Genomic DNA, 25,188 nt, shown 5'->3' on the forward strand with positions numbered 1-25,188 from the left:
CAGGGGTCAATGGGTTCAATCGGGTTCAATAGGCGTTGAACCGGATGACGTCATAAATAAAAATTATTTAAAAATTAAATATTATATGTAAAATACCTAATAACATGTTAATATTAATAAAGGTATATTCATATATATTTGATGTTTTAAATATATTTAATAAGAAAATACAAAAAAATTAGAACAATCAAGTAACAAATTATATTATTTAATGAGCATTAACAAGTTTAGAATTAGAATTATGGACTTTAATTGAAAAATAATACCAAACTTTAAGAAAATATTGATAAAGTATGAAATATTTGAAATATTTTAATAATTTTTAACAATCTAGGGATCAAAACATAATGTTGAAAAAGTTTTATTTTTTTTTTAAATGTTAATTGAACCAAAAAATCCGGTTTTTTCCCGGTCAAACCCGATTTTTTACCGGATTTTTACTTACCCGATTTTTAAGCATAACTTGGACAGGACACTTGACCGGTTCCCGGTTCGATCGATCGAACCGGCCAGTCCGGTCCGAGTTTTAAAACACATGCACTCGCAACCAGACGCCTTGATCTGGTCTCGAGAAATTGAGGAAGGAAGAAATGGGAGGGGTGGCGGGAAAGGAGAGGGGAAGAGGAAGTGGGAAGGGAGAAGGGGTGGAGGAACAGGGAGAGAGAGAAGAAAGGAGGAGGGAGGGAATAAGGGTAGTGGTGGTGGGCAGGGATGGTGGCGGTAGTGGGCAGAGATGGTGGCGGTGGTGGGTAGTGGTGATGGGTGGAAAATGTTATATAATTTATTTTTTAAAATTTTTTGTGTATATTTTTGAGTTATTTTTTATATATTATATGGATGAAATGTTTTTGAATTATTTTTATTTGTCTATTATTCTGGCATTATATTTAATAACCTCTTTTGAAAAATAGATTTTTGGATTTTTAGTAGAAAAAATATACTATATTAATTTGATGTATGTGAGATAAAAATAAGTATTTGAAAAATATGATCATGAAAAATATAAAAAAAAATTCTGCAAAAAAACTTCAAGGAATTTCTGTAAAAAAAAAAATCCAAAATCCTAATTTTTTTGACTTTTGTTTTTAGAAAAGGAAAAAGTGAAATGAGTTGTACGAAAGCCAAAAAGCAATTAAATTGATAACTTCTTTTCATATGAATATATGATGTTAAGTATTTTATTTACTCACAAAAACTATAATTTTGGTTTAAGAAAAGCAATACCTAATAAAATTGTAAAATGAGAACGGTAACAAAGATTATAGGGCCTGTTTGGAAGTCTAGTTTTTTAGCAAGTTTGTATTATACTAAATTTTTAACAACTTTTGCTACAGGAACCCCAAAAACTTATCAAAATTTTTAACCTACACACTTAAAATATCTAAAACAAAAAAAAAAATCCCTTCCCCTTTTCTTCTTCTTCCTCCCCCACCACCACCTCCATCGCCGGCCACCACCTCCGCCGTCGGTTCCGGCGCCGATCACCTCTTCTGGTGCCGGTCTTCTTTTTTTTTTTTTCCTTTTTCCCTCTCCCCCTCTTCCTCCCCTGCCATCCTCCCCTCTATCTTTTTTTTTCTCCCTGCGTCTCCCCTACTCCTCCCCCACCACCCTTCCTCTTCCCCTCTGGACGATCTGGTCGCGAGACCAGATCGCACCGGGGGAGGGGTGAGGGTGGCGGGGGAAGGGGCGAAGAGGGGGAGAAGGAAACTTGCCTAAAAAAAAAATCATTTCGCTGCTTCATCTGCCGGCAAGAGCAAGGAGAGGAGAGGGAGAGGGAAAATGTGAAAAAAGAAAGAAATCAGGCATAGTGAGAAGCGGGAAGGGGCAGAGGGGGTGGCGCGGGGAGGGGAGGAAAGGGATGGTGGGCAGAGGGGGTGGCGAGGGAGGGAGTGGGAGGGGTGATGGGCCAAGGGGAGTGGCGGGCAGAGGGGGAAGGAAAGGGATGGTAGGCAGAGGGCAGTAGTGGGGGCAAGGGGAGGAAAAGGGTGGCAGGGGAGGGAGAGGGAGGGGGGAGAGGAGAAAAAAAAAGTTTGTATGTGTTTGCAGAGGCAGTTTTGGAAGAGGGACCAGGAGAGGGGGAAGGGAGGAAGGAAAGAAAGAAAGAAAAAGAAAAAAGAAAAAGAAAGAAAGAAAAAGGAAAAGATTTCAAAAAAAAATTTTCATCTTACAAAAGTTTTTTTACAACTTCTCTAGTGATCTACAATAAAGTTTTGTATAAACACCCAAAAAACTCACCTTCCAAACAGACCCATAGTCTAAAGTACTCGTTTGATAGACTAGAGCAATTTGGCGTTTCATTGGTACGCTTCAAATTAGGGATGTCAACGGGGCGGGGTTGGGCCGGAGGACCCCTCTCCCATCCCCCGCCCCACTGCCTACAAACTCCCCCCGTCCCCACCCCATCCCCCGTCCCACGCTCCCCCCGTCCCGTCCTGTTTCCCCCGCGGGGCTAATAAAAATTTGTTATATAATTTTATTATGATTAAATTTTAGCAAATAATCAAGTACTAAAATATCAACACATCATCAAATTATTATTCATTGTAATTTTACAATTGAAACTTATAAAAACAATCAAACAAAAATTATTTGAATACAATCCAACATGATGAAATAAATATAACTAAAGTAATCAAGTTTTCACTTTTGGCACAAATACAATCACTAAATCATTATTGTACTTGTGCTTTTTTTAAGAAAAAAATGTTATTGTATTAAGTGTAATTAGGGATTTAGTATAAATGTATTAGTAAATTTAGTATAACCAATTAATAATTCGTATTAGTACACATATATAATTATTAGTATAATTAATAATATCAATTATATTATATATACTAATAGACATCATATAATACATATAACTAATAATATTATTATCATAAGTTTGTAACTAATTAAATTATATATTATATATAATTATATACATATATTTTATATATTTATTTTTTTAAAGCGGGTGGCGGGGTGGGGGATGGGGCGGGGATACACTCCCCCGCCCCGTTTCTAAGCGGGGGGGGGAGGGGAAATTCTCCCCACCGGCCCACCCCCCTTCCCAACCCCCTCCCCATTAGCCCCCATGGGGCGGGTGCCCGTAACCCACCCTCATTGCCATCCCTACTTCAAATGCACACTATCAAGCAGGTATCCGGACGCTTGGCTATGCAACTTGAACAATCATCACATGTAGAGCTGACTTTATTCTAGTATTTTATATGAAAATATGTACTCAATTAGCTTGAAGTGAATTAAATCATGATTGTCAGCATTTTAAACTTTTGATTGTGAAGGCCTTAATTGTTTGACAACTCCCATGATTATTTTGGCTAAACTACTCAAGTCGCCTCGTTATACTTTAAAAAAAAATCTCAATTCAATCTTTAACACTAAGAAGTGACTTGATTTAATCCCTTGGAAATAACTCATGTCATTTTTATATTGAATTAGTAGACAAAAGATTTAATCGTGCATTTCCAATATAACGGGGTCTATGTGTTATACTAACGATATATTGTTGTCATCGTCAGATCAGACTATGTGCTAAGTTTTTGAATTCCAATTCTTTCAGCCAAGGTGATGTCCAAACAACAAAAAATTCTTAAAGGCTTGACAGTGGCCATCAGCCTTTAAGACTTGGTGGGGTGGAAAACAAGGGTTCAAACCTTACCTTTCACGAATTGTCAGATTAAAATGTGAATTTGCTTCAAAAAATCTAGGCAGGTGCGTAGTGTACTTGTTTGGTCTGATGGTGGTTCAACGTGAATTTACTTCAAAATATTCAGGCGGGTGCGTAGTGCACCCATTTGGTCCGATAATAGTTCAGTTCCCTCCGAATTACCCCTGGATCTCCTTAGATCCACCCCTTCCCAAGTGTAGGATAGATTAGGATATACTACAGTTGTTGTCTCCAGAAAAAAAAAATAAAATATCTTAAAAGACATCTAATAAAGAGATTACCAAGTACCCATGTTATTGTTTAAACAATATTAGAAGTATGTTTTCATAAACAGCATTTTATTTGGGTTGAAATCAAATCAACACATATATGCTTTTTAACATTGATTTGGTCTGAAACCAAACATCTTGTTGGCAAGGTCGTAAGTAACCTGAAACCCCTGCTGCTGCGTGTTGCCGATTATTGAGACACTTTGAGAAGTGGTCTTAAAAGCCAAACAGAACGTGCCGCCGGAACCAGCACGAAACAGGTAATTTTGAGGTTTCAGCGGCAACGTCTTGCCTCCGAAGAACTGAAACGATATCATTGGGAAGCCATCTCTGGTGGGCATAGAGGATAGATCATAACAAGTGTCGAGATCACCGACCGCACCGGCGGGAGGCAAGTTTTTAGCGTACTTAACAAAGGTGTCTCGGACCGAGTTATATACCTGAGCTGGCAACGCCGATATGGTGGTACCCGAGTCAACGATGATCCCCCCACGCCTATCTTCTCCTATTTGATAATCCGATGCAGGAATGGGCATTTGTTCTCCATTAATAGTGATCCCCGTGAGTTCCACGTAGTAATAAATCTCAGATTTTAGGTTCATAATCAAAGGAATGAGGATTGAGTCACCGGGTGGAGCTGAGTTAAACTCAAGAGTTGAGGACGAGCTGGAGTCCAAATCCACGAGGTAGTAGGAGAAAGACTTCGCTTGAATTTGAGAAGGAATGCCTACTGCAGTGCCCCCAAGGCCAAGTATGCCAGCTGCCTTGCCAAATCGGCCTTGATTCTCATGCCCGCACCCGATAGCCACTTTCTGGACCGAACCCGAACTCCCGAACGACACCGTTTCAGTGGCAAATTCTCCAATACTGGCGGAATTATCCCAGTACAACGCTTCATAGATGCAAGCTTTGTTTCGGCCGCACTTGTAATTCGGGCTCAAGGAGGTGCACTGCTGCGATGTGCAGGATAAAGGGCTGTAAGATGAGGATCCGGTGGGTCGAAGATTGGATCGGGTTGGGCGTAGCATGAATCGCAGGGTAGGTGTGGTGGGCTCCAGGAGCACATCGGTCAGGTCCACACACACGTCGGTCCGGCCCAAGAGCTCGGACAGGAGGAGCTGGGCTAGGGCGCCATGTCGGCTCACAGGTCCATACGAGCGCCGCCCCTCAAGCTGATGGGCCTGATGGGCCGCGAGGTCCGCGCCTTCAAGACCATGTCATGGAGCCCTAGGAGCCGTTTTCCTCCCCTGTAAGGACTCCTTGTCCTACCAGGAAACTACCACCTTGCGTTCTATAAATACCATGCCAAGAAGAAACATAAGGTACGCTATTCATAGTGCAATCTCTACTCTTTTTACTTACGAGCTCGTTCTGACTTGATCGTCGGAGTTGCTCCAGGGGACTTAGCCCCACAGCTCGTTCACGTGCAGGTCAGACGTCCAAACAGCTCGTCCTGCCGAACCCAGCTCAGTTCGGATCTTCACTTCGGCAGTCGCATCAATTGGCGCCGTCTGTGGGAAACGTTTTCTTCTCTTTTTTCGCGAACAACATGCCGAAGACTAGGTCTCAGAGGAATGTGGATGGTACTGAGGGGGGCGCTCAGGGCGGCCCCCAACCAGTTCACCAGGAAGCCAACACAGGGGAGGCAAGGGTCGAGCTCTCGCAGATCTCGCCGGAACAACTGGTGCAGTCGGTGGCCGCGAACTTGCCTACCTTTGAGGCTATTGTGACGTACCTGAAGGGACAATCTGGACAATCCGGTGCGGTGAAGGGACAATCTGGAGTCCCTCCCAGTGCGGAGCGTCGGGTGCGAAAAACGGGCAGAACAGGGAGTTCGGAATCTCGATCTGGAAGCCCCAGGTCGAAGAGGGCGCGGAGGGAGATTACACGCGAGCAGGTCCAGGTGCCAGAGCCCTCTCACAAGAATTCCCGAACTAGCCATCCGGAGCCCGTTCTGAGGCCTTCTCGGATGGAGATCCCTCACAGGAAGGAGGATTACCAGGTCCAGGATGAACTGGACCTCCTGCTGGATCCGGAGGCGGATAGGTACACTGCCTCTCCCTTCATACCTGATATCGAGGATTACCCTCTGCCTGCCAAGTTCAAAATACCATCCATGAAGTCCTACGACGCGACCACTGATCCGGAGGATCACTTGTTCGCGTTCCTGACTCAGATGCGCCTTCAGACAGCTGCTGATGCGGTCAGGTGCAAGACCTTTCCGATGTTCTTGGAAGGAAAGGCCCGACAATGGTTTCAGGGCCTGCCTCCTAGGTCAGTTCGGTCGTTCAGCCAGCTCGCGCGGCTGTTCGCGGCCCAGTTCGTTTCCTCCCGCGCTTATTCCAAAACCACGGCTCATCTGATGACTGTTCATCAGGGGCCCGAGGAGTCATTGCGTGAGTATATGGTACGGTTTAACAACGAATCCCTTCAGGTGCGGGACCGAGATGACAAGGTGGTGATGGCTGCCTTCGTCAACGGGTTGCGCAAGCAGAAGTTGTATACGGAATTCGTAGAAAGACCTCCCAAGTCCGTCCGGGAGATGCTAGATCGAGCCCACGAGAAGGCGAACGCCGAGGAGGCCAACCGTCTGAAGGGCGCCCAGGAAAGGTTGCGGGATGACAAGCGGAGGAAGGGTGCCGACCCGGGAGAGTCACGGCCAGGTCAGGACCGAAAGGGCGTATCCGAGCGCTTACCTCGGAGCCGACCTTGGGAGAAGGAAAAGTCCTGGACTTCGCTCACCGCGCCCAGGGCTCGGGTTCTGGCCGTGATGGAACAGCAAGGGATTTCTCGTCCTCCTCGGCCGCTGGGGGGCGACAAGACCCAGCGAGATCAAGGTTTGTATTGTGCTTACCACAGTTATGTCGGACACGATACTGAGGACTGTCGACACCTTAAGAAGGAGATCGAAAAACTGATACGAAGAGGTCATCTCGGACAGTTCGTCCGTGACGGGCGAACGGACCAGAAGCCGGGAGGGTACAAGCGAGATCGGACGGCCAGTTCGCACGACCGACCTCGAGGTCCTAGTGATCGTACTCCGGAGCAGGGGGTTCAGAACCTAGCTGGAGTAATCAACACTATTGCAGGGGGACCTGCTGGAGGAGATAGCCACACGGCTCGACAAAATAACCGACCTCCCCCTAGCGGAGAAAGCTCGAGCAAACGTTTGAAGATGTACGAGAAAATCATCTACGGGCCAGAGGACGCGGTACCCTTAGCCTATAATAATCATGAGGCGATCGTGGTAGAAGTTATCACGTGCAACTATAAGGTAAAGAAGGTGTACATCGATAATGGGAGTGCCATCGATGTGCTGTATTACAAAACCTTCAAGGAATTGCAGCTAGAAGACAAGCAGCTCATCCCAGTTCGGACCCCCTTGATAGGTTTTGCAGGGCCGCCGGTTAGACCAGAGGGAATGATAACCCTCATGGTCACGGTAGGGGAGTCACCGAAGTGCCGAACTATCCCGGTGAATTTCGCGGTAGTGAAGGAGCCGTCTTCTTACAATATGATACTAGGGCGATCAACCCTCAACGCTCTCCGAGCTGTCTGCTCGACCCTACACCTTAGCATGAAATTCCCGACGCCTGAGGGGGTGGCCGAGGTGTTGGGGGACCCGGAGGTAGCTCGAGCCTGTTACATTGCAACCCTCAAAGGTAAAGAGAAACTGGTGGCCCAAATGACCTGTCTGGAGCCCTGGGAGCCTGCTGAAAAGGAGGAAAGGTTGGAGACGGATGAGAGTCTGATCGAATTGTCGATCTACCCCGAGCGAACTGATCGCGTGGTAAAAACCGGAGCTGGTCTGAGCGAGCTGACACGGAGAGCTCTGGAGTCTTTGCTGGAGGAATATGCCGAGATTTTCGCATGGAGTGCTGACGACATGCCCGGAGTCCCTCCCGAGCTGACAGTTCACAAGTTGCACGTTGACCCAAACATCCGGCTAGTGAAGCAAAAGAAGAGGAACTTCGCTCCTGAGCGCAACGAGGTCGTCAAGGAAGAGGTAGGAAAGTTGTTGGAGGCCAAAATTGTGAAGGAGATCTACTATCCGACCTGGCTGGCCAACCCTGTGCTGATCAAAAAGGAGGACAGGGCCTGGAGGATGTGCGTAGATTTCACCGACCTGAACAAGGCCTGTCCGAAGGATTGTTACCCCCTCCCTCGCATCGACCAGCTAGTCGACTCGACCACTGGATACGAGATCTTCTGCTTTCTGGATGCCTTCAAGGGGTATCACCAGATAGCTCTGGACGAGGCCGACCAGGAGAAGACTGCCTTCATCACCGAATACGGTACGTATTGTTATATCACTATGCCATTTGGATTAAAAAATGCAGGCGCGACCTATCAACGGCTGGTCAACAAGCTGTTTAAAAACCAGATCGGCCGAAATATGGAGGTGTACGTAGATGACATGCTGGTGAAAAGCCGAACTCAGGAGCAGTTCATCAACGACCTAAGAGAAATCTTTGACGTCCTGCGGAGCTCGCGGATGCGGCTGAACCCCAAGAAGTGCACCTTCGGGGTTAGGTCGGGCAAGTTCCTGGGGTACATGATATCCAAGGACGGGGTAAGAGCTAATCCCGACAAGGTGAAAGCTATCATGGACATGGCTCCTCCCCGAAACGTAAAAGAGGTCCAGCGGCTAGCTGGCAGGATGGCGGCCCTGAACAGGTTCCTGTCGAAGTCAGCCGTTCGGGGTTCCCCCTTCTTCAGGGCCCTGCGAAGAGGTCCCCAGTTCGAATGGACTCCCGAGTGCCAGCGCGCGTTTGACGAACTCAAAACCCACATCGCACGCTTGCCAGCTTTGACTTCTCCCGCACAAGGAGAAGTCTTATTCATCTATCTAGCAGTTGGGGAGGAGGCGATCAGTGCGGTACTAGTTCGGGAAGAAGGTAAAATCCAAAAACCCATATACTATGTCAGTCGAGCTTTGCAGGGGGCGGAGCAAAGGTACACCTCAATTGAGCGGTATATTCTAGCATTGGTGCACGCGACCCGGAAGCTCAGGTCGTACTTGCAAACTCACCCCGTGCTGGTCATGACCGACCAACCTCTCAAGCAAATTCTCTCAAAGCCTGAGGCATCAGGAAGAATGGTAAGGTGGGCCGTGGAGCTGTCTGCATACGATCTCAGCTACCAACCCCGCACGGCCATTAAGGCTCAAGCATTGGCGGAGTTCATAGCCGAAGGAATCTCCTTTGGGCAAGAGCAGTTGCAAGCCGAGCTAACCAGCGGCGCAGTCAAGGCTGTGCAGGCCAGAGGAACTGTCGAGGTCGCGCAGGCCGCCGAGACCAAGTCGACCCAAGACGTAGCTGAGGCCAAGCAGGTCGGAGAAGCTGCCGAGGTCGTGAAAGGCACTCAGACTTCCATGGCTGAACAGACCATAGGCGCAGTCGAGGCCAAGCAGGCCGAGGGACCCACCGGGGTCGGACAGGCCGCAAAGGAAGCCAAGGCCGAACAGGTTAAAGAGGCTGTTGAGGCTGAACAGGCCACAAAGGAAGCCAAGGCCGAACAGGTCAAAGAGGCTGTCGAGGCTGAACAGGCCACGGGCCAGGCCGATCAGACCATCCCGACCTGGACACTGTTCGTGGATGGATCTTCAAGCAAGGACGGATGCGGAGCGGGACTTTTCCTGACCAGCCCCTTGGGGGATGAGTTGGCCTACGCCCTGAGATTCGATTTCAGAGCCTCCAACAATGAGTCCGAATATGAGACTCTGATCGCGGGGATGATGATAGCCCGGAAGCTGGGGGCTGAGTCAATAGAAGTCTACAGCGACTCACAGCTGATAGTCAACCAGGTCGGGGGAAGTTACGAAGTTAAAGAGGAGCCCTTGAGGAGGTACGTTGCCAAAGTACGGGAGCTGGAAGCTCAGTTCAAATTTTTCACGCTCAAGCAGGTGCCGCGAAGCCAAAATAAGAGGGCGGATGCACTGTCCAAACTAGCCTCCACCTCGGTCGGCACGTTGAACAAAGAGGTCTTGGTTGAGGTCGTTCGAAGTCGGGCGTATGACCAGGTAGATGCGGCGGTCATCCAAGTAATAAGCTCGTGGATGGATCCCATCGTGCGATACCTAGCTAATGGGGAGCTCCCTCCAAACCGGGTGGAGGCACGTAGGGTCCTCCTCAAGTCGCAGGTGTACGAGCTCTCGAATGGGGTGCTCTACAAGAAATCCTACTTACGTCCGTGGCTGCGGTGCATTACTCCAGAGGAGGGAAACTACATCCTGCGTGAGCTGCATGAGGGAATCTGCGGAAACCACGTCGGTCCAAGAGTTTTGGCCAAGAAAGGAATGCTGTTTGGGTATTACTGGCCTACCATCTTCGTGGACTCCGCCGAACTGGTAGCTCGGTGTAGGTCCTGCCAGCTGCATGCGCCGATCCATCACGCCCCGACTCAAGAGATGATCCCTCTCCAGAGTCCTTGGCCTTTCTTTCAATGGGGAATTGACCTGCTGGGCCTTTTTCCCCGAGCTCCTGGGGGTTACGAGCACGTGGTGGTAGCGGTAGATTACTTCACCAAGTGGGTGGAGGCCGAGCCACTTACCACCGTTAGCAGCAGGTCGATACAGAAGTTCCTTTGGAAAAACATCGTCTGCCGATTTGGTATACCCCGTGCCCTGGTATCGGACAACGGGCGCCAGTTCGCTGACAGCGCCCTCCAAGGTTGGTGCTCGGAGCTCGGAATCCGTCAGCACTTCACCTCGGTAGGTCACCCTCAAGCCAACTGGCAGGTCGAAAATGTCAACAGGACCATCCTGCACGGTTTGAAGACACGGATGGAGTTCGCCCGAACTGGGTGGCTGGACGAGCTGCCTACCATACTGTGGGCTTACCGAACTACGCCCCGAACCGCTACCCAGGAGACTCCCTTTGCTCTAACCTATGGAGTAGAGGCGGTGATTCCTGCGGAGATAGGTGTCCCTTCGGGCAGGGTTCAGAACTTCATAGCTCGGGACAATGAGGATGAACTGCGCCTTAACCTGGATCTGCTGGAGGGAAGAAGAGAGGAGGCGGCCATACGCATGGCTAAGTACAAAGGGCAGATCGCGCGGCACTACAATGCCTGGGTGAGGCCTCTCTCCTTCAAGCCGGGAGACCTAGTCTTGCGGAAAAATAGCGTGAGCCGACTTCAGGGCACGGGCAAGCTGGGCCCGAATTGGGAGGGTCCCTATGTGGTGAAAGAAGCAGACCGAGCTGGATATTGCAGGTTAGCTCACCTCAGCGGGGAAGAGGTCCCGCGTACCTGGCATAACTCCAATTTGAGGATCTTCCGGTAGGAAGACAGCTCGCGCATTACCAGTTCATTCCAAGGTCGAGATCTTTCGTTATTATTTGATGTACTTGGCTAATAAGTTACTTTGTCTTAGAAAGTAAGCTCCTTTAGGTCGACATAGGGCCGAACTGATGTACTCTGCGATGATCTTTGCAAATAAGACTAAGTATGAAACAAAGGAATGGCTTCTTCATTTCATTAAATAAACTTTACAAGAAGGTGCCCGGCTCATACAAAAGGAATTAAATAAAGACGGAGCTGAGCTCATACAAAACGAGCTGTCTACTGACAGTTCGGGTTCCAGGACCCTACTCTAGTTCTCGCCCTCTTCCTCCTCTTGCTCAGACTCGGGGGTGGTCACTGGCAGTAGAGGGTCAGCAACCAGGTCGGCCAGCCTCCGCCCATGCGTGTAGCCCTCCACCAGGCGATCGAGCTGTTCCACGGCCAGAGGATTGTAGCTGGGGAACTTGCTCAAGTCAAACCCAGGCAGACCCAGCCTTTGCACTTCATCCAGGGCTTGAGAATACCCGTGATGCAGGACGGGAGTATTCAGGATGGCCAGGTCGCCCCTAAAATCCTCCGACCTGAGGAAGGCCCGCACGCCCTCTTGGGCTCCCTCAGTCCTAGCCGCCTCGACCTGGGTAGACAGCTCGGCGCTTCTCTTCTGCTCCTCGTTCAGCTGAGAGGTCAGATCGGAGTTCTTCTTTAGCTCCAGTTCGAAGTTGGAATGGGCTTGGGCGAGCTGCTTCCTCAGACCTTCAGCTTCGGCCACAGCTGCTTCGTTTTGGCTGAGCAGTCTCTCGTTGGCCGCCCTCGTCTCGCTCATCAGGGGGAGGAGGCTCTCGTAGCGCTTGGCCAGTTCGGCCCCAACCAAGTGCACCTGGGCTGCGCCTGTATAGTAGTAGTCGAGAAGGTCGGATGCCTCCATGGCCTTAACCAAGCTGAGGTCCCTTGGAAGGATGGCCCCATGAGCAAGCTCCCTGGCCACCTCGGGGAATTGAGCTCGGTCGTTTAGGGAGAGCTTCCACTGGGGACAGAAGTGCATGGGATGTTGGTGCGTGATCAGCCGCGTTTGCGGGTCGAACAGCAAGGTGGAGCTCTGGCGCTGCCACAAGTTGGGAGGAGCGTCAGCACGGGCTTGCTCCTCGGCGGTATTCACGCCGTAGTGGCCGCCTTGACCAGGTTCGGGCGTCGACTCCTGAACTGGGGAGGAGGTCGCCTCTACTCTAGCCCTCTTTGCAGTTGTCTTCTTCTTCTTCTTCTTCCCCGCATCGACAGCCTTGGCGGATTGAGCAGGAGCCGGCTGGGGCGTCGGACCTGGTGCCGAACTGGTTGGAAGGGCTGAGGAAGGCTGGGTGGTGGCGCCTGGATTGCTGGCTCCTCCGATGGTTAGGAGAGAAGAAAACCTCTTCACTGCAGGAAAACCGGACCAGAAGGTCAGGAGATGCATAAATAAAAAAAGAAGAAGAAGAAAGAACAGGAAGGCCAGGTCGTTTACAGGAGGTCAGCTCGTCTGGTGAGAGCGGCCTATTCTCTGGCGAGGGATCTGAGGGGTTAGCTCGGATCAACCCCGCCGCCCAAAGCAGGGCACTGCTGAACTCTTTCACCTCCAGCTTTTCGTCTGAGCTGAGTAGGCGGCTGAGCTCGGCTACAGGACCGGGTCTGGAAGTGGATCCGAAACCTGAGTCTCCGCCCTCCAGGTCAGAGGGGGAAAGCCCAGGTTCTTTACAAAGAAGAAGTAACGCTTCCAGTCTTTGATAGAGGAAGGTGCCCCCGTGAACAGCTCGCGGGTGGGGGTTTTCGCTCCACTTCGGCGGGCAAAATAGAATCACCCAGGCACCTTCCCGCTAACCTTCATCTGGAAGAAGGCTTGGAACAGGTCATGAGAGAAAGGGATTTCCAGTGCTCGGCAGAGAATGAAAAAGCCTATGATGGAGCGAACTCCATTGGGGATGACCTGAGTTATACGGATACCCCAGAAGGTGAGAATGAAGAAGAAGAAGTTGGGAATAGGCAGGCGAAGACCAGCCATCAGCTGGTCCCTGTAAATCGCCACGAAGCCGGGGGGAGGTCGCCAGGCGACCTCCCCTGGTTGGGCAGCCCTAGGTTCGAACTGGGATGGAATTTCATATTTCTCGGCCAGCCCGTCAACATCTTTCTGTCCCAGGGCTGGGGGAATAGTGTCGACCTCTCCAAAGTCGCCACTAGGTCCTCCCGAGGTCCCTACGGCCATCTGAGTTGGAGCCGCCTGTTCTGCAGCCCCAACCAGAGGCTGGGCAGTTTGTTCGGCTGGGCTCATTATTTGGACGGGGGATTGGATGGGAGGAGACGTGGACACTGACCCAGAGAAAGTGGAAGGAGAAGAGCTTAAAGGGTCGGGAGAGGGGCTATCTAGGAGTATGGGGCTAGCTGCTCTGTGCCTAGGGGCCGAACTGGTGACGTCAGAACTATCAGAGCTATAAGAAGACATAAAAAGGAAAAGGAAACTTACTGATGGAAGGAGATCGGATGAAAAGCTGATCTAGGGAGGGCGCGAACTGGCTCTGGGCTCCTAAGGAAGGTCGACCCGATGTGTTCTGAAAGAAAAAAGTGTGGAGTAGCGAGCTAAGGGTGAAAGGAGCGAACTGATAGAGTGAAGAAGGAGGAGTGAAAATGACGCCCAGGAGTCCTATTTATAGGCAATTTTACGGGGCGGGAAACTGAAGAGACGTGCATTTATTTGAGCCGATTATGGGGAACCGTTCCTGACCGTTGCAGCTGGCAGGCGTGATGATCGAGATGATGGACGCGAACCGACGCGGCGGTTGCGTGCTCCACTTACGGACGAGGGCCCCACACCGAGCTGCCACGACGCACGATCGAGATGATTGACATGAACCGACGCGACGGTTGCGTGCGCTACTTACAGGCGTGGACCCCACACTGAACCGACACGATGCCAAGAAGACGGCTAGACTCACGCGCACGTTCGATGACTCTAGACTAAAGGGGGGGCTAGTGTGGTGGGCTCCAGGAGCACATCGGTCAGGTCCACACACACGTCGGTCCGGCCCAAGAGCTCGGACAGGAGGAGCTGGACTAGGGCGCCATGTCGGCTCACAGGTCCATACGAGCGCCGCCCCTCAAGCTGATGGGCCTGATGGGCCGCGAGGTCCGCGCCTTCAAGACCATGTCATGGAGCCCTAGGAGCCGTTTTCCTCCCCTGTAGGGACTCCTTGTCCTACCAGGAAACTACCACCTTGCGTTCTATAAATACCAGGCCAAGAAGAAACATAAGGTACGCTATTCATAGTGCAATCTCTACTCTTTTTACTTACGAGCTCGTTCTGACTTGATCGTCGGAGTTGCTCCAGGGGACTTAGCCCCACAGCTCGTTCACGTGCAGGTCAGACGTCCAAACAGCTCGTCCTGCCGAACCCAGCTCAGTTCGGATCTTCACTTCGGCAGTCGCATCAAAGGTGTCTCGGACCTGGTGTCTCGGATCTTCACTTCGGATCTTCACTTCGGCTCAGCTCAGTTTTTAGCGTACTTAACAAAGGTGTCTCGGACCGAGTTATATACCTGAGCTGGCAACGCCGATATGGTGGTACCCGAGTCAACGATGATCCCCCCACGCCTATCTTCTCCTATTTGATAATCCGATGCAGGAATGGGCATTTGTTCTCCATTAATAGTGATCCCCGTGAGTTCCACGTAGTAATAAATCTCAGATTTTAGGTTCATAATCAAAGGAATGAGGATTGAGTCACCGGGTGGAGCTGAGTTAAACTCAAGAGTTGAGGACGAGCTGGAGTCCAAATCCACGAGGTAGTAGGAGAAAGACTTCGCTTGAATTTGAGAAGGAATGCCTACTGCAGTGCCCCCAAGGCCAAGTATGCCAGCTGCCTTGCCAAATCGGCCTTGATTCTCATGCCCGCACCCGATAGCCACTTTCTGGACCGAACCCGAACTCCCGAACGACACCGTTTCAGTGGCAAATTCTCCAATACTGACGGAATTATCCCAGTACAACGCTTCATAGATGCAAGCTTTGTTTCGGCCGCACTTGTAATTCGGGCTCAAGGAGGTGCACTGCTGCGATGTGCAGGATAAAGGGCTGTAAGATGAGGATCCGGTGGGTCGAAGATTGGATTGGGTTGGGCGTAGCATGAATCGCAGGGTAGGCATTGGAGCCAGTTGATTTGGCTACCCGTATCCGCTATCAGGTAGTATTCTTTCACGGGTTGGCCCACTCCGACGCGAGCTACGTACCCTCCGCCAGATGGAGTCAGCGGAGCTTCGAGGTCCTCCGGTTGGACTTGGATGTCGGGTTTGACGTCATGAGGGCGGTTGAAGGCGGAGAGAGCCCGCTCAATGTTGGAGTTGATGAGCTCGGCTCGGGCACGGTCACTTGCGAGCCGGGAGAGTACGAGGTCGGAGTAGCTGTCGTATGGCGGCTTTATGACGGATGAATGAGGATGCAGGGAGAGGGACAAAACGGAGGAGGTGGAGGTGGGCTGAGTTTCTTCTGTTGACAAGAGTCGAAGTCTCTTGAAAACTGAAGCAGACACCACTTGAGGTGAAAAAGGACTGAGGGTGAAGGAGAAGAAGAAGAAGATGATGATGAAGATGTTAATGGAAGGAAATGGGCTTGGAGCTTTTCGAGCCATGTAAATGTTTGTGGTTTTTGCCGCAGCAGACAACAAACAAAGAAGACAAGTGATGAGAAGTTTGGGAGATGAGCATGGGTTTATTATATACACGTACGTCGATCTGCATGCAGGGCATCAGTAGCGTATTACTATTATTTATTAAAGGTACATATCACAAAGGTCCAGGGGCGGATTTAAAGGGGGGCACTGGGGGCACGGTCCCCCACTGCCCCCTTAAATTCCTATAATACTCTTATAATTTTGACATAATTTTAGTGGTGTCTCTAGAATTTTTTTTAAAAAAAATATAAAAGAATGGGTCATAAATTTTATATCATTCACTTTCCTCCTTTAAGGACCAAATACCAATTATATCAGTAATTACTTTTGGTCCCCACTCCCCAAGTTCCCTTTACTCCTGTGGTCCCCTATTTCACTTCACAACCCACGACTCCTCTTCTTCTGCACCCAACTAACTACTCTTTCTTTTTATTACTTCATCCAATCATCATTAATCATTTACTTCCTTTGTCCCCCACTCTCCAATTTTTCTTTGCTCTTCTGGCTCTTAGTTGTCCCCACTGAAAATGGTCTCTCCCATCAAATAGTCCAATCCTGGTTTTCCTGTCATGAAAATGGTGTTGTTGACTTCTTCACGCAGTCACGCAGTGTTCCATTAAAGGAGTAAGCTTTTTGAAAACCAGGACCTGCTTTCTTCAGTTCAACTGCAAGAAACCAGTCCTTGAAGCTGACTTCTTTCCAATTAAATAACGTGATACGGGGCACAAAGGAAGTAAAGGGACCTAGTCCGCCACTGATTTGCAACTCTTTTCACCAATTTTGGGAGACCATCAAAATTAGGTTCTAAACAATTACTTCTTGTTATTATTTTAAATTTGTTTGCAAATATATTTCTAGAGCATGAGACTATTACTATTTTAGAGAAATTTGAAAATTGATTAGTTAATGTAATAACTAATAAATGGGTTATTTGATAAATATTTTAACTTGTGAAATGGTGATTTTATAGATTTATAATTTATAATTTATTTTCCTTGATTAGTTTCTTATTTGGAGTTAATGTAATGATGAATAGAGGGCCATTTGACATATATTTTAACTTTTAAATTATTCTTGTATGGATCCTTTTGTCTAATTAAATTGATTAGGTTCATATATTGTGATTAATGATTTGATATAGTAATAAATAAATAAGTTGTGATTTGATATAGTAATGATATGTTGTGATTAATGATTTAATAAATAACTTTAACTTGTAAAATAGTTCTTGGATAGATTATTAGATTTTATTGTACATTTAATATTTTAATTGGATTAGTATCTTATATATTGATTTTGATTTCTTTAGCTATGGAGAGATATTTCAAGAGGAAATCAATGGAAAAAGAGTCATCTAATAAAGAAGAAGCCAAGGATAATGAAAGTGCAAAAAATGACAATAAAAGAAGTTACTTGGAAATTAACTTAGATGAATTACCTGCGGATCCAGCCCAAAGAAAAAAAATTGGGGATTATCATCCAAACCTTCAAGATGAAATTCGGAGATATTGCTTACAAAAGGGACCATGTCAACCTCATGAGCATGTTTTTCCACAAAGAAAGATAGGAAAAAAGATGCGTCGATTTGTTCGGGGCTGGTTTGATGATTACAAGAATTGGTTAGAATATAGTATTGAAAAAGATGCCGCTTATTGCTTATGTTGTTATCTATATAGACCAGATGTGGGTGAACAATCTGGTGGTGATAGTTTCATTAAGGAAGGATTCACAAATTGGAAAAAAAAAGGATAGATTTGATGTTCATGTTGGTGGTCCTAATAGTGCACACAATCTGAGTTGGAGTAAATGTCAAAGTTTATTAAATCAAAATCAGCATATCGAAGTGGCATTTTTTAAGCAATCACAGAAAATGAAGGCTGAGTATCGGACTCGTTTATTAGCCTCAATAGATTGTGCTAGATTTCTCCTACATCAAGGTTTGGCTTTTCGTGGTCATGATGAATCTGATACCTCTGAAAATCAGGGAAATTTTCTTGAACTTTTGCACTTCCTTACGGGTCATAATGATGATATAAAGAAGGTTGTTCTTGAAAATGCCCCTAAAAATCTCAAACTCATTGCTCCAGATATTCAAAAGGATATTTCAAATGTTTTGGCGAGTGAGACTACAATCATTATTGTAAATGACATTGGACATGGATTGTTTGCTATTTTATGTGATGAATCTCGTGATGCATCAACAAAGGAGTAATTAGCAGTTGTTATCCGTTACATGGATTCACATGGATATGTGATTGAGCGTTTTCTTGGTATTCTACATGTAAGAGATACTACTGCTCTTTCACTTAAGAAAGCAATTGATGATTTATTTTCAAAGCATGGTTTGAGCATATCACAAATCCGTGGTCAAGGTTATGATGGTGCTAGTAACATGCGAGGTGAATATAATGGTTTAAAAACTTTGATCATGAAGGAAAATGGTTCTGCATATTATATTCATTGTTTTGCACATCAGCTGCAATTCTCACTTGTAAGGGTTGCAAAGAAACATGTCCAAGTCTCTTCTATGTATAATACATTGTCTACCTTAGTGCATGTTCTTGAAGGTTCATCTAAAAGACAAGAAATTCTTAGAGAACAACGCCTTAAGAAAGTCGTTGATGATCTAATGACTGGAGATCTTGTGAGTGGTCGGGGCTTAAATCAAGAAACTAGCCTTCAAAGAGCTTGTGATACACGTTGGGGTTCACATTTTGGCTCGTTATTAAAGTTGGTTCTTATGTATGATTCTGTAATAGATGTTCTTTTGATAATTGAAAATGATGGCCTGGTGGAGCAAAGAGGTCAAGCATATGCACTTCTTAATTCTTTGCAATCTTTTGAATTTGCATTTATTTTACACTTGATGAAGAAAATCATGGGAATAACGAATGTACTATCTGAAGCATTACAAAGGAAGGATCAAGATATTGTGAATGCTATGGGTCTGGTCAAAGTTTCTAAGCAACAGTTACAAGCTACTAGGGAAGATGGATGGGATTTTTTACTTGATGAAGTTTGTTTGTTTTGTGAAAAACATGAGATCATCATTCCGAAAATGGATGAAATGTTCATTACTAGTGGGAGATCTCAAAGAAAAGTTCAGTAAATTGCAAACCTTCACCACTATCGAGTTGAGCTATTTTGTGCTGTCATAGATTTACAACTCCAAGAACTCAACAATCGTTTCAATGAAATCAATATGGAGTTGCTTTTGTGTATGGCATGCTTGAACCCAAGTGATTCCTTTGCAGCATTTAATAAGAAAAAGTTGATTCGTCTTGCAGAACATTATCCTTGTGAGTTTTCTAAGTTGGATATTCTTGCACTTGACACTGAATTGGATACTTATATTAATGACTTGAAATCAGCTAAGGAATTTCTCGATTTAAGAAAAATCCCTGATCTAGCTCAAAGGTTGGTGGAGACTAAGAGAGATATTGTGTATCCATTAGTTTATATGCTCTTAAAGTTGGCTTTGATTTTGCCTGTTGCTACAGCTACAGTAGAAAGAGCTTTTTCAGCTATGAATATAGTGAAGAATCGGTTACGAAATAGAATGGGAGACACTTGCATAAATGATTGTTTAGTTACTTATATTGAGAAAAATATACTTCGTGAAGTTGAAAATGAGAAAGTTGTAAATCGTTATCAAAATATGAAAACTCGTCGTGAACAATTGTAAATAGTTTAGTTTGTTTTTGAAATAAAATTATTATTACATTAATAATTTTGAGTTTGTCTTTTTATGTTTTTCATGGAATATACATATCATTTGTACTTGTTAGTGAATTTATTTATTTTTTGCTCAAAAAATTAAAAAAAAAAGAGTAGATAAAAAATTTTAGTGTTATTTTTGCTCCCACTGAGATTTTTTTCTGGCTCCGGCACTGCAAAGGTCCATATCATTTAATTTCCATAGAAAAGTAAAAGTTTGGTACCTTAACATACACAATTAATCACCAGTCCTTCAAATCAAGATATGTACAATGTGTAAGTGAGAATGTACAACTGATATTCCTAGTCTACTCTACGAGTATCGTTACCGTATGAAAGAAAAGGAAAGAACGAGAAGATTTTAACAACCTTTAGTAGGCTTTTTTTTTTAATCGACATTTTGAGTTCTGGGAGGGAAGACTTTTTAGAGTCTTGCAGGAGTCCGTCTAAAGGGTATTTGGAAAATTCGACTGTCTAATAATCGAATACAATGGTGGTTCTTTCTTTCCTTTTTTTTCCTTTTTTTTTTTTTGAATATTTGGTACATAGAGGTTCCAACTTTTACAAGGAGAAAGAAAAATAGGAGAGTTTAAGGGTCAAGACCTTACGGTCAGTCACCTAAAAGCATCCGTGCCAATTGAGTTGAGTTTTGGGAACAAAATTTTGGCCTTTCCATTATAGCAGGATACAACTAAATGCCCGGATTAATTAACTCAATTTCCATAAATTTAAAAAAAAAGAGTAAGAAATTGGTACCTCTGATCAATTCCAAGGGTAGATATATAATATAATTATTAGTCCTTCAAATGGAGACGAGTGTCAGTAGACTTAAAAGGAGTCCATGATATTGATAGTTGGTCTTTTGGTCACAATAATTATTTCGAGATGTTTGATTCTTACTACCCGCCACCACTACTACCCGCCACCACCACCCACTCCTTCCTCCTTTCTCTTCCCCCTCTCTCTTCCCTTTCCCTCCCCCCGCCCCCCTTAATCTGGCCGCAACCAAAGGCTGCGATCTGGTCGCGGCCAGAAAGTCTGGTAGCGACTAGATTGCGGCCTCTAGTCACAACTAGAGACCTTGATCTGGTCTTTGGCAGATTGAGGGAGGAAGAAAATGGAGGGGGGGTATTGGTGGTAGGCGGGGATGGTGGTGGGTGGTGGGTGGTGGTGGCGGGTAGTAGTGGTGATACGTGGAAAATGTTATATAATTCAATTTAAAAAAATTTTTTGTGTGTATTTGTGAATTATTTTTTATATATTGTATGGATATGATGTTTTTGAGTTGTTTTTATTTGTGTATTATTCTAACATTGTATTTGAAAATTTTATTTTTGAAAAATAGATTTTTGGATTTTTTGGTAGAAAAATATACTATATCAATTTGATGTATGTGAGATAAAAATAAGTGTTTGAAAATATGATCATGAAAAATATAAAAAAAATTCTGCAGAAAAACTTCAAGGAATTTCTCGAGAAAAAGAAATCCAAAATCCTAATTTTTTTTTCCTTTTGTTTTTAGAAAAGGAAAAAGTGCAAGCCAAAAAGCAATAAAATGGATAACTTCTTTTCATATGAATATATGATGTTAAGTACTTTATTTACTCATAAAACCCATATTTTGGTTTAAGAAAAGCAATACCTAATGAAATTGTAAAATGAGAACGGTAACAAAGATTATAGTCTAAAGTACTCGTTTGATAGGCTAGTGCAATTTGGCGTTTCACTTGTACGCTTCAAATGCACATTATCAATCAGGCATCCGGACGCTTGGCTATGCAACTTGAACAATCATCACATGTAGAACTGACTTTATTCTAGTATTTTATAGGAAAATATGTACTCAATTAGCCTGAAGTGAATTAAATCATGATTGTCAGCATTTTAAACTTTTGATGGTGAAGGCCTTAATTGCTTGACAACTCCCATGATTATTATGGCTAAACTACTCAAGTTGCCTCGTTATACTTCCAAAAAAAAAAAAAATCTCAATTCAATCTTAACACTAAGAAGTGACTTGATTTAATCCCTTGGAAATAACTCATGTCATTTTTATGTTGAATTAGTAGCCAAAAGATTTAATCGTGTATTTTCAATAGAACGGGGTGTATGTGTTATATCAACGATATATTGTTGATGATCAGACTATATGAATTCCAATTCTTTCAGCAAAGGTGATATCCAAACAACAAAATTTCTTCAAAGACATCTAATAAAGAGATTACCAAGCACCCATGTTATTGTTTAAGCAATATTAGTATGTTTTCATAAACAGCATTTTATTTGGGTTGAAATCAAATCAACACCTATATGCATTTCATAAACAGCATTTTATGAGGGATGAATGAGGATGTAGGGAGAGGGACAAAACGGAGGAGGTGGAGGTGGGCTGAGTTTCTTCTGTTGAGAAGAGTCGAAGTCTCTTGAAAACCGAAGCAGATACCGCTTGAGATGAAAAAGGACTGAGGGTGAAGAAGAGGAAGGAGAGGATGATGAAGATGTTAACGGAAGGAAATGGGCTTGGAGCTGTTCGAGCCATGTAAATGTTTGTGGTTTTTGCCGCAGCAGACAACAAACAAAGAAGAGAAGTGCTGAGAAGTTTGGGAGATGAGCATGGGTTTATTATATACACGTACGTCGATCTGCAAGCAGGGCATCAGTAGCGTGTTACTATTATTTATTAAAGGTCCATATCAAAAAAAAAAAAAATTTTTTGATAACAAAGGTCCATATCAATTTAATTTCCATAGAAAAGTAAAAGTTTGGTACCTTAACATACAAGAAGGAGAGTACATACACAATTAATCACCAGTCCTTCAAATCAAAGATATGTACAATGTGTAAGTGAGAATGTACAACTGATATTCCTAGTCTACGAGCAGGGGCGGAGCCAGAAAAAATTCTTAGTGGGGCAAAGCAACACTAAAATTTTTTACCTACTATTTTTCTAGTTTTTTAAACAAAAAAAAAATTCACCAACAAGTACAAATGATGCATATATTCCATGAAAAACATAAAAAGACAAATTCAAAATTATTAATGTAATAATAATTTTATTTCAAAAATAAATTAAACTATTTACAATTGCTCACTGCGAGTTTTTATATTTTGATAACTAATTTGGTTGTGGAAGTAAGAATGGCTCTCGGTTGTGGAGGGAAAATGGGGGACTAGTGGAGGGAAGGGAAATTGGAAAGTGGGGACAAAGGAAGTGAATGATATGATTGGATGAATTGATCAAGAGAAAGAGTAACTAGCTGCTTGGTTGTGGAAGGTAGTGGCTCTCGGTTGTGGGGGGAAAATGGGGGACCAGATGAGGGAAGGGAAATTGAGGGATAGGGTCCAAAGAAAGTGAATGATATGATTGGTACTTGCTAGTTAAAATGAAAATGATTTTTTTTAGCTTATTTCAAATGAAATTTGTGCCCCAGGTATCATTTTAGAATTTTAGTTTATGAACTAATTTAAAAAAATCACGTAATTCTTTCATATTCTTCTAAAAAAAAAACTGTAGGGGTACATTTAAAATTATATTAAAATTGTACAAGTATTATAGGAATTTAAGAGAGACAGTGGGGTCCCGTTGCCCCCAGTGCCCCCATCAAATTGGAATTTACGGTGGAAACAAGGTAGATGCGCCGACGGCAGCTGGTGTTTCATTTTCATGATGCAGACTGGGGAAATTTTGGAGCATTATGCATCCATGCCATTAGATATATAGTGGGCTTGATGTTATACAATGCAAATTTTCTTAAAAAAAAAACTTTAAATCAAAATAAATCTTGACCTATCAATTATTGATTTAAGCTATCAAAACATTGGCATGTAACATGCAAATAATCGTTGCTCATAGGGCATCATTCCTTTCCGTCTCACACGCAGATTAGTCCATTGGTGGTTCTTTCTTTCCTTTTTTTTTTTTTTTTTTGAATATTTGGTACATAGAGGTTCCAACTTTTACAAGGAGAAGGAAAAATAGGAGAGTTTAAGGGTCAAGACCTTACGGTCAGTCACCTAAAAGCATCCGTGCCAATTGAGTTGAGTTTTGGGAACAAAATTTTGGCCTTTCCATTATAGCAGGATACAACTAAATGCCCGGATTAATTAACTCAATTTCCATAAATTTAAAAAAAAAGAGTAAGAAATTGGTACCTCTGATCAATTCCAAGGGTAGATATATAATATAATTATTAGTCCTTCAAATGGAGACGAGTGTCAGTAGACTTAAAAGGAGTCCATGATATTGATAGTTGGTCTTTTGGTCACAATAATTATTTCGAGATGTTTGATTCTTCGTAATGTGGAATAACTTTCCTCCAGACATTCTAAAGAAACATGATGGAACAAGTTGCTGTTTGTGAGGTCGTATTAATCCTGGTGGGAACCTCTCTTGCGCAAGGATTTTTGGGTAATGAATTGATCTTTCCACAAAAACAAGTATTTTTATGTTTTCCTTCATTTGTGTTCAATTCAATTCTCTATAATATATATTAATAGTACTATTTATCTAGAGGGGGCACCTTCATGAATGGACTATCTCTAGAGGTTCTCCTTCACATTTGACGCGCAGATTACGCCATTAGGCAATTCGGGCGACTGAGCGGTCAACACAAGGCGACATCAAAACAGTTGCGCATTTGGCCCACCAGTACTATGCAACCAATCAAACTACTCCGGTCTTGATTTATTTTCTTCAGTTTCCATTTCATCTACTTCTCCACTGAACCTCTAGAGAAAGCTCAGTCGTTAACTTTGCTTGTCTGTTCAAACGTCTAACATCAAAATTAGAATTTAAATCAAAACCTTAAAGTGGGAACAAAGTGCCATCTTTTAAAAACAAAAAAAAAACTAATACATCGAAACGTAAAATTGATATAATAGATGGGAGAAATTTCTTCGAAACTCCAAAATGTGATTCTCGAGTAGATTAATGCAAGTCTTATAAATTGATTACATTTTCAATCAATTCAATTTCAGGGTAAACATGCAACATGCCCAAGTATAGCTCTGCCCTGGTTTTCACGGTACAACCACTTTTTCGTTCTCAAAGAAGTCATTAGCATACTAAAGAAAGAAAAGGACCTAAAAGGAAAAAGAAAAGGATCTAATTATACTAAGAATCACAAAAGTTAGTTTGGTTGAGAAAAGGAAGTAGTACTTTAGAACAAACAAAGGTAGACGATGAGATCCTCAAAATATCATAACTATGAAAACATTTAGTATATATTTATATATATGAAGAACAACATTTATTTGGGTTGAAATCAACTATATATACATATAAATATATATATATATATATATATATATATTCTAGTAGTAGCACTAGAGGGAGGGAGTGCTCTAACATTTATTGGCAAGGTCGTAAGTGACCCGCATCCCTTGCTGCTGTATATTCCCAAGAAGAAATCCAAAATCCTAATTTTTTTTTCCTTTTGTTTTTAGAAAAGGAAAAATGAAAGCCAAAAAGCAATAAAATGGATAACTTCTTTTCATATGAATATATGGTGTTAAGTACTTTATTTACTCATAAAACCCATATTTTGGTTTAAAA

The 25,188-nt window shown here is 44.3% G+C and overlaps 5 protein-coding genes across 5 annotated transcripts; 4 read left to right on the forward strand and 1 right to left on the reverse strand.

Annotated features, from left to right (window-relative positions):
* Positions 1-4,052: 4,052 nt before the first annotated feature.
* LOC113740134 (protein ASPARTIC PROTEASE IN GUARD CELL 1-like) lies at positions 4,053-4,973 on the reverse strand. The gene has a single exon (XM_027267645.1). It carries the CDS (start codon positions 4,971-4,973, stop codon positions 4,053-4,055), a length of 921 nt encoding a protein of 306 aa, XP_027123446.1.
* A 521-nt stretch (positions 4,974-5,494) lies between these two features.
* On the forward strand, positions 5,495-11,230 carry LOC140005041 (uncharacterized). Its single transcript, XM_072045115.1, has one exon. It carries the CDS (start codon positions 5,495-5,497, stop codon positions 11,228-11,230), a length of 5,736 nt encoding a protein of 1,911 aa, XP_071901216.1.
* Positions 11,231-17,559: 6,329 nt separating this feature from the next.
* On the forward strand, positions 17,560-18,129 carry LOC140005042 (uncharacterized). The gene has a single exon (XM_072045116.1). It carries the CDS (start codon positions 17,560-17,562, stop codon positions 18,127-18,129), a length of 570 nt encoding a protein of 189 aa, XP_071901217.1.
* Positions 18,130-18,150: 21 nt separating this feature from the next.
* Positions 18,151-19,026, forward strand: LOC140005043 (uncharacterized). Its single transcript, XM_072045117.1, has one exon. It carries the CDS (start codon positions 18,151-18,153, stop codon positions 19,024-19,026), a length of 876 nt encoding a protein of 291 aa, XP_071901218.1.
* A 93-nt stretch (positions 19,027-19,119) lies between these two features.
* LOC140005044 (uncharacterized) lies at positions 19,120-19,602 on the forward strand. The gene has a single exon (XM_072045118.1). It carries the CDS (start codon positions 19,120-19,122, stop codon positions 19,600-19,602), a length of 483 nt encoding a protein of 160 aa, XP_071901219.1.
* Positions 19,603-25,188: the final 5,586 nt, after the last annotated feature.

Source organism: Coffea arabica, chromosome 4c (assembly GCF_036785885.1).
Source record: "Coffea arabica cultivar ET-39 chromosome 4c, Coffea Arabica ET-39 HiFi, whole genome shotgun sequence".
In the NCBI taxonomy this organism is placed as follows: Eukaryota; Viridiplantae; Streptophyta; class Magnoliopsida; order Gentianales; family Rubiaceae; genus Coffea; species Coffea arabica.